This window comes from Sarcophilus harrisii, chromosome 2 (genome assembly GCF_902635505.1).
Source record: "Sarcophilus harrisii chromosome 2, mSarHar1.11, whole genome shotgun sequence".
In the NCBI taxonomy this organism is placed as follows: Eukaryota; Metazoa; Chordata; class Mammalia; order Dasyuromorphia; family Dasyuridae; genus Sarcophilus; species Sarcophilus harrisii.
Window position 1 is genome coordinate 264,116,454 of NC_045427.1, and position 15,097 is coordinate 264,131,550.

At 35.9% G+C, this 15,097-nt stretch overlaps 1 protein-coding gene across 2 annotated transcripts in view; it reads left to right on the forward strand.

Moving 5' to 3' along the window:
- The window catches only part of STARD9 (StAR related lipid transfer domain containing 9), a 147,041-nt gene that overhangs the window by 70,346 nt on the left and 61,598 nt on the right, over positions 1 to 15,097 (forward strand). For both annotated transcript variants that reach the window (XM_031952164.1, XM_031952166.1), the window contains exons 4-7: positions 10,724 to 10,840; positions 11,074 to 11,106; positions 11,218 to 11,279; positions 14,775 to 14,887. In XM_031952164.1, coding sequence (XP_031808024.1) covers positions 10,724 to 10,840; positions 11,074 to 11,106; positions 11,218 to 11,279; positions 14,775 to 14,887 — 325 coding nt within the window. The remainder of the gene's footprint in view (positions 1 to 10,723; positions 10,841 to 11,073; positions 11,107 to 11,217; positions 11,280 to 14,774; positions 14,888 to 15,097) is intronic.

Genomic DNA, 15,097 nt, shown 5'->3' on the forward strand with positions numbered 1-15,097 from the left:
CCACATGTTCTTCTTTACTAGGTACTGATGTCTGCTGCTTCCTGCCACATTCTGCTTCCCATTCCATTCCATTCCCTCAAATGTCATCATGTCTGACCCTTTTCAAGTACACCTATACAAAGTATACTAGAGATGCTGTGGTTAATACCCTTTCATAATCTCTTTTAGTTACCTTTACCTCATTGCCCATCACTACATGGCAGCCTGGTCTCTGATTTTTGTATTCGTGTTAATTGTCTTTTACAGTGAAATAATATTCTGTTGTAATGTACTAGTATTACAATACATTCAAAATCCACAATTTTAATTCAGGTTTAATTAATGACTGAACACATTGTGTTTTGATGATTTTTATTACCACAAAAGAACCCTTATAAATGTTTTTGTATATGTAATACCTTTTCCTCCATTTTTTATCGCCCTTGGGATATTTATTTGCTCAGTAGTAAGATCATTGAAAAACAAGTCAAAGGAAATAAACTATTTGGTGATTTTTCTAGCACAAACTGTTTTCCAGAGTGGTTGGGCCAATTTGGGATTTCACTAATAATGTATTAATGTGTCACATCATATACCTAGATAAGCTCAAAATGGGTATCTGATTTAGCTATAATAAGTAACATCATAAGCAAATAATTAGAGGAACATGGAAGAAGTTTCTTCTTAGGTCTCCAGGTAAAGGAAGAGTTCATGACAAAATAAGAGATAGATTCATAGAGGGTAAAATGGATATTTTTTATTATATGAAATTTCAAAGTTTTCCACAAATAAACCCAATGCAGGTAAAATTAGAAAAAGAGAAGGAAATGGGGAAAACATCTTTATAGCAGATGTCTCTAATAAAGGTTGAATTTCTAAGACATATCAGGAACTGAATTAAACTTATAAGAAACAGAACTATTTTCTTCCCTCCCTCTGTTAAAGTTAGGGCAGCCAGGTGGCACATGGATGGAGCTCAGGGCTTGGAATCAAGAAGACCTTAGTTCAAATATGACCTTAGATACTAGCTGTGTGACTCTGGGCAAGTTAATTGACTCTGTTTGCCTCAGTGTCCTTATCTGTAGAGTAAGCTGGAGAAGGAAATGGCAAACTACTCAACTATCTTTGCCAAGAAAACCCCAAATGGGGGCATGATTGAAAAATGACTGAACAACAACAAATATTGCATCACATTTGTAGACAGACAGACATACACACACATATACAATGCGTGTCTTCAGTTGCTGGAAACTCATTTTGTTTCTAGTTTTTTGGTTATTAAACTAATGCCAGTGCAAATATTTTTGTACAAGGTTGAGTTTTTTCCCCATTTTGATCATTTCCTTGGGTTATAAAGAAGTTCCAGTAATGGGATACCTGGGTCAAAGTGTATGAACAGTTTAGGAACTTTTCTTGATTATAAAGTCTTTAGAAATGAGCTATTTAAAGCCCCTCAGAGATGGCTGATCTGTTTGCTTAGCCAATTTTTAGTTTTTCCCTTCTTGACTCAATCACAGAGGTGTTGGAGTATATCATAAATACATTTCTATAGTCAGATTATCACCTCATTAACACTTTTGAGCTACATTCTGTGGGATTTGTTTGGGGATATCCCTTTCATATAGATTATGAAAACAACAACAAAAAAATCTCATTTTAAAAAAACCATTGTGGGAAAAGGAGAAGTATCAATGAAGAAATAAGACTCAATCAAGATGGATAGGACAGTGTTAACATATGATAGAGAAGGCAGAATTACTCAACTCTCATTTTGTTTCTGTTTTCAGGGTCAAGAAGAATGATCCTTAAACTGGGAAGAATGGGGAGTTGAAACTCAAATTAGTTAGAACTGAGTAAAAGAACATTTATTTGCCCTTGTTGAATACAAGTCATTAGGCCCAGAGGAACTACAACCTAGGGCACCGAAAGAACTGGTTGAATGATGTGATTATCGAGTCTCTTCATTCCCTCTAAAATTTTTTTGTAACATAGGAGAGGTGCCACAAATTTGGAAAAGGACAGATGTCTTGATTTTTAAATAGGATTAGGTTAAAATTTTCAAGACCAGAGCCTTGATTCCTGTTAAAATTCTTTATTAAAAGGATGGTTAGTGAACATATAAAAAAGGAAAAAGTGGCTAAAAAACATCAACTGGATTTAATCAAGAACAGGTCAAACCAAACTAACCTTATTTCAGTACATCAAGAGAATGCTGTAGTTTTACTTTGAGTCTTGCAATGTTTTGAGACAGTCATTCATGCTATCCTTGTGGAAAAGATGGAAAGATGGAAACCAGATTATAGCAAATTAGGTAGATTGAGCAATGATTGAATGATTTGAGTTGGAGAGAGGTATTTAGTATGGTCCCTTAGATCTTTGTCCTTTGATGTTCCCAATTTTGTAAGTGACTTGAAAGAAAGCAAAGATGGTATAGCCATCATATTTGCAGATAACCCAAAAACAGCAGGATAGGGGACAATTCAGAGGACAGAATCAGATTCTGAAAAAAGATCTAAGGTTAGAATTGTGGGCCAAATAAAATAAAATGAAACCTAGTGGAGAATAACTAAGTCATAGAATCATAAATGTATGGAAACTTAAGCTTTGGATTTGGGGACTAAGTTTCCTTTAAAAAAGAAAAAAGAACTGCTCATTTTTTCCATGTAGCTAACAATATTAGTGAAAACAGATGTTTGAATGACTTCCAGCGACTACCCAGAATCCTTTCCCAGATGTTTTCCACTCAAATACAGGTTTCTGCTAGTGGATTGGTTTAGTAATCTGATTTTTCATTCCTAAACTCTACTTGATTCCATGAAATATTTCTCTTATAGCTGCATAATATAGAATGTATAAAGATCATATTTACAACCAGCATTTAATTTTTTCTGGGCTTTTTTCAATTCAAATCCTTTTTGGGAGAGATCTTAGACTCATATGGAGATGATGGGTTATTGTAAAAACAACAATAAAGCTTTGTGAAAAATTCCTTTTATAATTACTGGATAATTAATTAGTCTTATGAATTCTCTTAATGTTTTCATAAACTCTTTTGAATGCTTCTATTTTTCTTGCTTTAAAAACACCATGGGTGGGATAATATTGTTAGAATTTTATCAATTATGAGCATGGGTTATCTTTAAGATATATATTCTTTGATGTGTTTGGTAGTACCAAATTATTGACACATATACAGAGTTTTCCCTAATGTTGTGGCAAGTTGGCTCTGAGCTTTGCAGGAGGTTCTTGGGGTTCAATGACCATGTGTCTGGGTTGAGGGCTGAGCTCCACCTACTATTAAAATAAAGAGACCTTAGATGCTCGCATATAATCAGCCGTCATAGTTACCAGTTGTACCAGTTGCTGTTGCCTCTCCCTTCACAATGTGATTCCTTTTCTCTTTTCAAGGTGGCCCATGATGTTTGCTTTAGGAATTGGAGGGAGAAGGGAATAAGTATTTATAGAGTGTCTACTATGTGCTAAGTACTTTAAAACTATTATTTAATTTGATCCTCACAACAACCTTGAGAGGTAGATGCTGTTATTCCCATTGGAGGAAATTGAGGCTGACAAAAGTCAAGTGATTTAACCAGTCCAGATTTGAACTTTATTCTTCCTAACTCTAGACCCAGTGCTCTCTCAGCCAATCAGCCTCAATTTAGCCAGATTTCATTTATGTGAAAATATGAAATGGTCTCATTTATACTGATCAGCTTTTGCCTTGGCAGAAACCTGTTAGGAGAGGGTGTTCACAGTAGAAAGTGCCCCATAGTACTTAGCATCTGTTGTTTTCAGTCATTTTTCAGTTTTGGCTGACTCTTTTTGACTCCATTTGGGGCTTTCTTGGCAAAGATATGAAATAATTTGCCATTTCCTTCTCTAGCTCATTTAGCAGATGAGTTAGCTGAGGTAGACAGAGTTAAGTGATTTGACCAAGGTGACGTAGCTAGTAATTGGTCTGAGGTTGGATTTGAACTCAGATCTTTGCTGCAGGACCATCTGCATTGTACCATCTAGCTGACTATTTAGTCCTTTATAAGATCTCTAAAGGTCCCAGATTTGGCTTGGTTGATTTCCTTTTTCAATTTAATTTTTTAAACATACATTTCTTTATGAATCATATTGAGAGAGAAAAATTAGAAGAAAAGGGAAAAACCACGGGAGAGAAAAAAAACACACAAAAAAGTGAACATAGCATATTTTGATTTACATTCAATCTCCATAATTCTTTTTCTGGATGCAGATGGCATTTTTATCCAAAGTCTGTTGGGACTGCCTCAGATCACTGAATCACTGAGAAGAACCCAGTTTTTCATAGTTGATCATTGCACATTCTTGCTGTTATTATGTACAATGTATTCCTGGTTCTGTTTGTTTCACTCTTCATGTAAATTCATGTAAATCTTCCCAAGTCTTTCTAAAATTAGCTTGCCCATCATTTTTTATGGAACAATAATATTCCATTATGTTCATATACCACAACTTATTCAGCCATTTCTGAATTGATGGGCATCTACTCATTTTCCAGGCCTGGTTGTTTTCTATAGTAAACATTGGTTGATGTTTGAGCTAAAATGTGATTTTCAGGTTATGTTTTGTAAAATTTTTAAAAATGTCTTAGCTTAGAGAATAGGCAGGTTATAAAATGGCATCTTCCTTAGTTTCCTGAGAATAGTTAAGTCATTCACATTGATCATCATACAATATTGCTACTGTTGTGTACAGTACTCTCTTGCTTCTGTTTCCTTCATTTTGTGATCAATTCATATACTTTTTCCAGGATTTTCTAAAAGCATCCTCTTCATCATTTCTTATAGTGCAATAGTATTCCATCACAATCACAAACCACTACTTGTTTAGACATTCCCCATTTGGTAGGCATATACTCAATTTCCAATTCTTTATCACCACAAAAAAACTGCTGTAAATTTTTTCTGCCCATAGGTACTTTTTCTTTTAAAAAAAAATCTCGTTGGGGTGCAGACTTAGTATTGTTATTGTTGGGCCAACCGGTATGCACAATTTTATAGGCTTTTTGTGCCTAAATCCAAATTGCTCTCCAGAAAAGTTGGGTCAGTTTACAACTCCACCAACAGTGCATTAGTATTCCAATTTTTCTACACTCTTTCCAACACTTGTCATTTTTCTTTTCTATCATATTAGCCAATGTGTTAGGTGTGATGTGGTACCTCAGTTGTTTTAATTTGCATTTCTTTTATCAATAGTGATTTAGAGCATTTTTTTCATATGATTTTAGACAGCTTTGATTTCTTAATCTGAAGACTGTCCATATGCTGTGACCATTTATCAATTGGAGTATGATTTGTATTCTTACAGAATTTGACCAAGTTCTCTATATATTTGAGAAATGAGACTTTTATCAGAGATATTTGCTATAAAGATTGTTTTCCAGTTTTCTGTTTTCCTTCTAATTTTGTTTGCAAAAACCCTTTAATTTAATGTAATAAAATTATCCATTTTACAATTTACAATGTTCTCTTTTGTTTAGTCATAAATTCTTCCCTTCTCCATAGATCTGATAGGTAAACTATTCCTTGCTCTCCTAATTTGCTTATGGTATCATCCCTTATGTCTAAATCATGTACCCATTTTGACCTTATCTTGGTACATTGTGTGAGATGTTGGTCTATATCTAGTTTGTGTCCTATTGTTTTCCAGTTTTCCCAAACTTCTAGAAATTATAGACAATTATTTGGGTAATACTTTGGGTAGCTATTCATTTTATTTATATGTATGCACACATATGTATGTGCGCATGTATATATATGTTCACACTGTGTGAGAGAGAGAGAGAGAGAGAGAGAGAGAGTGTGTGTGTGTGTGTGTGTGTGTGAGAGAGAGAGAGAGAGAGAGAGAGAGAGAGAGAAAAGGGCAGGCTTCTAAGGTGTTTGTAAACTTTTGGACTTTTATTTCTTAATCTTGACCCCTTGTTGACTCAGTTTGGAAAACTTTGTCTATTTCTTCGAATTCTACAATAGGTTTTGGAACATCAAGTATAGTTATATATTCTTGGTTATATTTTTACTTAGGCTTCTCTTCAGTACTACAAGACAAGATGATTAAGTATTTCATGAAGTGTTGTTTCAGTTTCCCTTTGGGTGCACAATATCTTTTTTAAAGAAAACATCAAATCGTCTTTCTATTGAACTACGGACATACTGAACACTTTCTGGTTTGATTTAAAGAGAATATATCAGTACGAATAGAATTCATTCTCTGTGATTATAGAGAAGACTCACATTTAGAGTAACAAAAGTTAAATTAATATTTATGGTCTTAAAAATTGTGAAAAGGGGAAAGAGTTTCTTTTTCTATTACTTTGGCTCTGTCATTGCAAAAGTCATAGAAAGACATAGAACTCTGTTTTGTGGGTTACAATGGCCATAAGTTTTTTAAAACCCTGATTGACCTGAATACTGGGAATGGGATTTTCAGAAATTTTGATGAACCTCCCCAAAATTTAATAATGATAACAATAATAATAAGAGAGAGAGAGAGAAGCAGAGTGACACACAAAGAGACACACAGAGAGAAAAAGAGAGAGAGGGAAAGAGACAAAAGGAGAAGGGGAGAGAGAAAAGAGAAAGAGAGGGGGGAAAGAAACAGAGAAAGAGAGGAAGGGAGAGAGAAGGTGAGGAAGGGAGACAGAGGGACAGAGGAAGAGAGAAAGAGGGAGAAATGGAGGGAGAAAGGGAAGGAGAGAGAGAGGGAGAGAGACACAGAGAGACAGAAAGAAACAGAGAGGGAGAAGAGGAAAGAGAAAAATGAGAGAGGGAAGAGAGCAGTGGGGCGGGGGAGAAGGAGAGAGAGAAAGATGTTGTAGCAGATACCCTGCCAGGTCTAGAAGTCAGCAAAACTCATCTTCCCGAGTTCAAATCTGACCTCAGACATTTTTTAGTTGTGTGACCTGGACAAGTCACTTACTCTCTCTTCCTCAGTTTCCTCAACTATTAAATGGGAATAATATTTGTTGGAATCTTTACAAACTGTTAAGCCATTGGAGTTGATAGAGATAATAATTATCTAATTTGGTATGGTTCAATATGATTGATTTGATCTTAGAAAGAGATATTTTGGGCCAGAACTTGAAACAAGGTACTAAGTACAACTGATGGAAACAATGCTTGTGTTCACACCTTTAGAGAGCTCATAAGTATCTAAGTACTCAATGGAGTTCACACTTTTGGGAGAGTTCAGGGTTTAGAAAGAGATATCTGAATTCACACCTCCCTTAGGACCAGAGAGCACTCTGGGAGATAACCCAGAATCCCTCTCTCTCCAGAAGGTGGAGTTAACCTTTGGGAGATCATATATATACAGGAAGCTCTTAGAGCTAGAGAGAGTTTTCTTGAAGGAGTTTTTTCTTGGGAGCCTTCCCAGTCGGAGAGGATCACTCTGCAAGAAAGCCTACAAGCCCTATCTTTGAGGAAAGAGAGATTCATCGTATCTTCTACCTTGGTGCTGACTGGAGTAGGAAGGACAAACCTTTGGCTTTGGAGACATTTGGGCAGAGGCTCTTAGAACCAAGCGGAGAGATAGACCTCTGGGCTAACCAGGCTATATTGAAGGACACAATAAAAGATCTGAACACCTTTTATCACACTGTGTTTTGAGAAAAGAAACACCAACATTTTGGCGCCCAACATGGGGCAAGGACAGGTGTTTTGGAAAAAGAACACCAACAGATATTAGCACCAACTTCCCACAGTTATTATGAAGATCAAATGAGGTAATATTAATAAGTGCTTAGGTCAGGACCTGGCACATAGTAGGTACTTGTTTCCTCCAATTCCATTTATATAGTGTTTTTTTTATACATATTGCCTTGTATAATTCTTACAGCTTCCTTGTGAGGTAGATGCTATTATTATCACTCTCATTGTAAAGATGGGGAAACTCAGACTGAGTGAAGTTAGGTAACATGTTCAGTATGAATTCAGGTTTTCCCATCTCTCAAATTCAGTGTGCTCTAATACCTTGCCTAGCTGCCTATGTTCCACTTCAAACTAGAAACAAAACTATTTGTTTTCTCAAATGATTGAGCTAGAACAAAAACCAAAACAACAGAATAATCTGCAAGCTTAGACAGAACCAAACAGATTTTTCATTCTTCTCCAGAGTCCTTCCTAAGAGATGAACATCTCCCCCTCCTCTTAGAAGAGCCCTGAGGATAGGAGCAGTTTGACTTGGAAGCCAGACTTTATTCATGAACCTGGCTATTGATTTCTCTGAGAGTCTGGGAATATAATAAAGCTGATTGGTTGTGTGCTAGATCCTATTCCTTCAGGCCAATTAGAGTGCACTGTTAAATTTTTGGCGTGACATGTGCAAAAATGTTTGTGGCAGCCCTTTTCATAGTGGCAACAAACTGGAAACTGAGTGGATGCCCATCAGTTGGAGAATGGCTGAATAAATTGTGGTATAAGAATGTAATATTATTATATTATTGTTCTGTAAGAAACAACCAGCAGGATGAATTCAGAGAGATCTGGAGACACTTACATGAACTGATGCTAAGTGAAATGAACAGAACCAGGAAATCATTGTACATAGCAACATCAATATTATATGATGATCAATTCTGATGAACATAATTCTTTCCAACAATGAGATGATTGATTCCAGTTCCAATAATCTTATGATGAAGAGAGCCATCTACATTCAGAGAGTGGGAAGTCAATGTGGATCACAATATAACATTCTCACTCTTTTTGTTGTTGTTCACTTGCATTTTATTTTCTTACTCATTTACTTTCTTTTTTATCTGATTTTTCTTGTGTAGTAAGAGAATTGTATAAATATGTTTATACATATTGGATTTTAACATATATTTTAACATGTTTAACATATATTGGATTACTTGCCATCTAGGGGAAGGAGTTGGGGGAAGAAGGGGAAAATCTGAAACACAAGGCTATGCAAGGATCAATGTTGTCAAATTATCCATGCAGATGTTTTGAAAATAAAAAGCTTTATAAAAATATTTTTGGTGAGCATCAATCAATTAATTATTTAATTTGATTTTTTGTTGTTGTTGTCTGGTTCTAAATCCTATAGTTTTAGGTTCTAAATTCTGGGTTTAGACTCTAAAATCTTATGATTAAATGGATAAAAACTCTCCAGATTGGACATTTTTGATGATCCATACTATTTCTGCAATATTGAATTTGAATCTCCAGAGTGGTGAATAATCAGGACATAAACCTAGGCAAGTTAAATTCCAGAACAAATAAGTAGAGAGGTGCTAAGGACAGATGCCCAAAGACCTATCCAAGTCCAGGTTCTTGGGACTTTTTAGTGGGGAATGTCTTCTCTTGCAGGCAAGAAAAGAATATTTCTTTTCTTTTCTTTTCTTTTTTTAATAGCCTTTTATTTACAGGTTATATCTATGGGTAACTTTACAGCATTGACAATTGCCAAACCTCTTGTTCCAATTTTTCCCCTCCTTCCCCCTCCCCCCTCCCCAAGATGGCAGGATGACCAGTAGATGTTAGATATATTAAAATATAAATTAGATATACAATAAGTATACATGACCAAGCCGTTATTTTGCTGTACAAAAAGAACAAAGCTTTTTCTTTTCAAAATATATGCAGAGATAGTTTTCAACATTCACCTTTGCAAAACCTTGTATTCCAAATGTATTTTTCTCCCTTCCTTCCCCCACCTCTTTCCCTAGGAGGCAAGTAATCCAAAATATGTTAAACATGTACAATTCTTCTATACATATTTCCACAATTATCTTGCTGCACAAGAAAAATCAGATCAAAAAGGAAAAAAAAAGAGAAAGAAAACAAATTGCAAGCAAACAACAAAAAAAGTAAGAATACTATATTGCAACCCACAAACATGATCCACAGCCCTTTCTGGGTATAGATGGCTCTCTCCAACACAAGTTCGTTGGAACTGACCTGAATCACCTCACTGTTGAAAAGAGCCACGTCCATCAGAATTGATCATTGTATAATCTTGTTGCTATGTACAATGTTCTCTTGGTTCTGCTCACTTCACTTAGCATCAGTTCATGTAAGTCTCTCCAGGACTTTCTGAAATCAAAGGAAGGAATATTTCATATTTGTCTTTGAATGCCCAGCCCTTGGCACAGAATAGACACCACATCTTTCAGTATTGTGTCTCTGTATTGTTTTGGTCATTGTATAGATGGCTTCCCTTGTCTGTTCTGGATAATTTCACATAAACCTTCCTAAGGTTTTCTGTCTTCTTATTAATTCATCACATCTTACTACACAGTAATTAATACTCCATTATATTATGCTCCATAATTTTTCCAGTCACTCTCCAGTTAATTGGTAAGCACCTACTTTGCAAATTTTGAAACTTGTGGCATTCTTAAGTCAAGGAGTTAAAAAAAGCTCCAGTTAGTTTCTCAGGCTCTTTGATGTCTCTGAGAAATCAAATGAACAAATATTTATTTCCCATCCCACTGTGGTAGGTAGGGTTCATGTGTGTATTTCAGGTAGTGCTGGGATATAAATATACACAGATTAATTTGTAGTGTGTGTGTATGTATGTGTGAAATCTTTAGTATAACATGATCTACATCTTAATTTATACTGATTGCTTTTAGTTGTCTATTTCAGATGGCAAAGTTAATAATTCTGGTGAAATGGGCTAGATTAATGAAATAAATAAACTTCATGTCTCCCTCTAGTGGAAGGATTAAGGTCACTCAGGGAGCTTCCCGTCTGTTTTGTTGGTACAGGTGTTCCAGGATCTGGGGACCGAGGTGCTCTCTGGAGCTGCCAAAGGCTACAATATCTGTCTCTTTGCTTATGGTCAGACAGGCTCAGGAAAGACATACACAATGATTGGGACCCCAGTGAGTATTCTTGGCCTTTATGTTAATCTTCTGAGGAAATAATAAATAAATAAATAAAATAAATAATAAAATAATGAATAAATAATAAATTAATTAATAAATGTCAGCAAGGAGGGAAGCCATGGGGCTTCCTATTCTTTCCCTCCTTAAGACTATTTCTGGAAGATTGGTAGAGTGGAGGTCTGTATGGTCTCAATATAAAATAATTGGTTTTTTTTTCTCCTTCTATCCAGGCCTCATTGGGGTTAACACCACGAATATGTGAGGTATAGAAATCTCTTTTAAATCTGGACCCTTTGTCAAAGTAGACCTCATTGCATAATCCTCTATATTGAAATCACAGGGGAGGGAAACACCTAATTTTCTGATTTGTACAGGGTCTCTTCTCAAAGAAGGATGACTATTCCAACTTGCCTCCGCCCTGCAGGATAAGAGTAAGGTAAGAACTGGTCAAGTCTTGGGGTCTAGAGCCTCCATTTCCATTTTATTTCAAAATGAAGGCACACGCAACATCCCTCTCCTGTTTTCATTCACTCAAATGCTCAGGGTGACATAACACTTATACCTTTGCAGGTGGTGTTAGTGAACAGGTCTCCTTTGTGCCAATTCAGCCCATGTGGTTAATCTTTGTTTTACCCTTCATGTTTTACCCTTTTTACCCTTGAAAGACTCTTGGTCTTCCTCCTCAAGGCTGGCCTTCCTCCAGCAGTCAAAAACCTTATATTATAATGTGAAAATGTGAGGGAGAGCTGACGAGAAAAGATGTGAATGTGGTTCAACTTTTGAATTGCTAATGCCATAGCACCAAATATCCTTGGCCAGCATAGCATCCCAATAATAAGAGCACATCTCACTGATATAATGCTTTAAATTTACAGAATGATTTCTCCACAATGGAGCTTTATATAGTAGGTGTGTTTATTTGTACATACACACACACAAATACACACACACATATGGATAAATAACAATATATGTACATACTATGTATATAAATATGTGTGTATATGTTTCAGAAGAAATAGATTTCTTTTTGTTGTATAAAACTATTTTCTTCAAATCAGCATTTTCTTTAAACTAGTAGATACCATTCTGACTATAACTTTATGATTCCATTTATTGTTTGGTCATTTTCAATCACATTCAACTCTTGGAGACCTTATTTGGGGTTTTCTTGACAAGATATTGGAGTGGTTTGCCATTTCCTTCTCCAGCTTATTTTATAGATGAGGAAAATGATGCGAAACAGGGCTAAGTGACTTGGCCAGGATCACACAGTCAATAAGTGCCTGAAGCCAGATTTGAATTTTCTTGATTAATTTTCAAAATATCTGGGTTTATGATAGCCAAGACCTACAGCAAATTCTTTTTTTAAATTATTATTATAGCTTTTTATTTACAAGTTATATGCATGGGTAATTTTACAGCATTGACAATTCCAAACCTTTTGTTCCAATTTTTTCCCTCCTTCCCCCCACCCCCTCCCCCAGATGGCAGGTTGACCAATACATATTAAATATGTTAAAGTATAAATTAAATGCAATATATGTATACATGTCCAAACAGTTATTTTGCTGTACAAAAAGAATTGGACTTTAAAATAGTGTACAGTTAGCCTCCTACAGCAAAGTCTTAAAACCACTGGTTTAAAGCTAGAAAAGATATTAAAGATCTAGTCTAACTCCCTCATTTTATGGATGAGGAAACCGAGGCTCAGATTATAAATTATTTCTCAAGGCCAAAGGATAACTAAGTGGCAAAATCTGGGAATCAAAAACCCAGCTCTCTTTCCATTGCTCCATCCTAAGTCCATAGTTTCCTTTATAGCTGTGAGTTATGACTTGCTAATGTAGTTTCTCTGTTTGTCTTTATCTCTCTGTCTCTGTTTATCTGTCTGTTTCTATATGTGTGTGTGTGTGTGTGTGTGTCTGTCTTTTTCTTTGTCTCTCAATTTCTCCCTTTTTCCACCCCCCATGCCCAGCAAGATCTTCTAGGAAAGAAGAAAGCTCTTTGCCCTCTCTTACATTCTTCTCTGAAGCCTTCTTTTTTCTCTTTCTAGCCACTGCTACAGTCCAATGCTCTGCCACATTTGCCATTACTCTGCAATTCTAGGTTTGTAACTCTTAAGACTATTGGAGAAAAAACACTCATTTTAAAGCCTTGCTGTTAAATTTTTTTAATGTTGTATTTTGCTATTTTAATCAATAGCACCATCTCATGTCTGATCCCATAACAAATGTTCTCAAGCAATGGAAGAGGAATGGACTTGGAGTCAGAACACCTGCATCCTACTTCTGGCTCTGCTATTAATTGAATGGCTTTGTTCTTGACCTTGTAAATGAGGAGGTGGAGTGCATGACCCCTAGGGTTGTTTCTAGCTCAACCTATAATTCCACCTGTCTTTTGGACTTTGTGGGCACAAAGTACCACTTTATGGCTATGATACACAGTCCTTTTGAATTTAAATTGCCTTCTGAGTGTTGAACTCCAATCTCTATGGAAGTAAAAATCCTGTAAAGTAACAACAACAAATGTCATAAACTCTTTAAAATTTTGTTTATATTGATAGAATTCTTTAGATAAAATCCTTTTACCTTTAGAACCATAGAATAATAGAGTTGGAAGAACCTTTTATATTGGCTAGTCCACAGGTTCTTTTTTTTTTTTTAAATAGCTTTTTATTTATAAGTTATATGCATGGGTAATTTTACAGCATTGACAATTGCCAAACCTTTTGTTCCAATTTTTCCCCTCCTTCCCTCTACCCCCTCCCCCAGATGGCAGGATGACCAGTAGATGTTAAATATATTAAAGTATAAATTAGATACACAATAAGTATACATGTCCAAACAGTTATGTTGCTGTACAAAAGGAATCGTAGTCTATAGGTTCTTAATCTTTTTTTTTTTTGGTTGCTAAGCACAGGAATATGTGCTTTTTCATCTTGTTATTGGAGAGACTGAGGCTGGTGAATCATTTGAACTCAAAGTTCTTAATTGTAGTAGCATCTTTAAGAGCAAGGACTGTCATTTATATTGTATCTGGCACATAGTTGGTTCTTAATAAATGCTTGTTGACTGCAGTAGGACTAAAGTTAATAAAGAGTTCTTACTAATTCTGGTGAGCTACTGAGAGCTGCAGGAAATGCTTGTGTTAAGATGGGGGCTCCCTAAGAAGAGATAAACTGGGGCCAGCTAGATACTCAGTGGATAGAATACCGGCTCTGAATTCAGAAGGACCTGACTTTAAATCTGGCCTCAGATACTTAACACTTTCTAGCTGTGTGATCCTGAGCAAGTCACTTAATCCCGATTTCCCCCCCTTCCCCCCAAAAAAAGAGGTAAACTGGTCCAGGCCAGAAATGGAATTGATCAAAGCTCCCATGAACTAGGGAAATCTAGTCTCCAAAAGACAAACAAATCACTTTCATTTGCATCATGGACCTCCTCTCCTCCTAACCCTGGCAGTCTGGTACAAACCAATGAACCCTTTCTCAAAATTATGTTGTTGGTTTTTTAAAAATCATAATGGAGGTAATGCTAAATTTCAGTTAAAGGCTGATGAAAATAAAGATGTTAATTTTTCCGATCCAAATTTGTGGACCCCCTGAAATCTAATTAAGAGCCCCTAAGTTAGATCAGCTTCTTCATTTCATTATTGAGAGACCTGAGGGCTCCAAAAGTTAAAGTTACTCTTAATCATGTAGCCAGGACTCAAATCCATGTTCCCTGACTCCAAGTTTGTTGTTCTTTTCACATTTCAGGTTGAACCCATTTTACAGATAAATGAAAGGAGAAACTAAAATGTTCAGAATCATATAGTCATATTCAGAGACAGAACTGGACCTCAATTTAAAGCCTGCTGATCTTTAGCCCATCTTTTTTCCTGTTAGACTAAGAATTAACACTACCATTTTATCCTCTTTTTCCTCTAGTTTTCTTGAAATCTACAATGAGAGGGTACGGGATCTGCTGAAACAGTCTGATCAGAAAAAGCCCTATACTTTACGGGTGAGGGAACACCCCCAAACAGGTCCTTATGTACAAGGTAAGGCTATTAATATCAGCACCAGTTGGTAATAATTTCTTCCCCTATTTTCCCAAATAGTTTATGTAATATTAGATGATTTTTTCTTTAAATGTTTGCTAGAATCCAAGATTATTGTTTATTATGCACATCTCTACATCTGTAGTCAGGACCTGGGATAGAAAGAACTGGGAAGGGGAAGACTGAGAACTCACATCCTGAATAAATTCC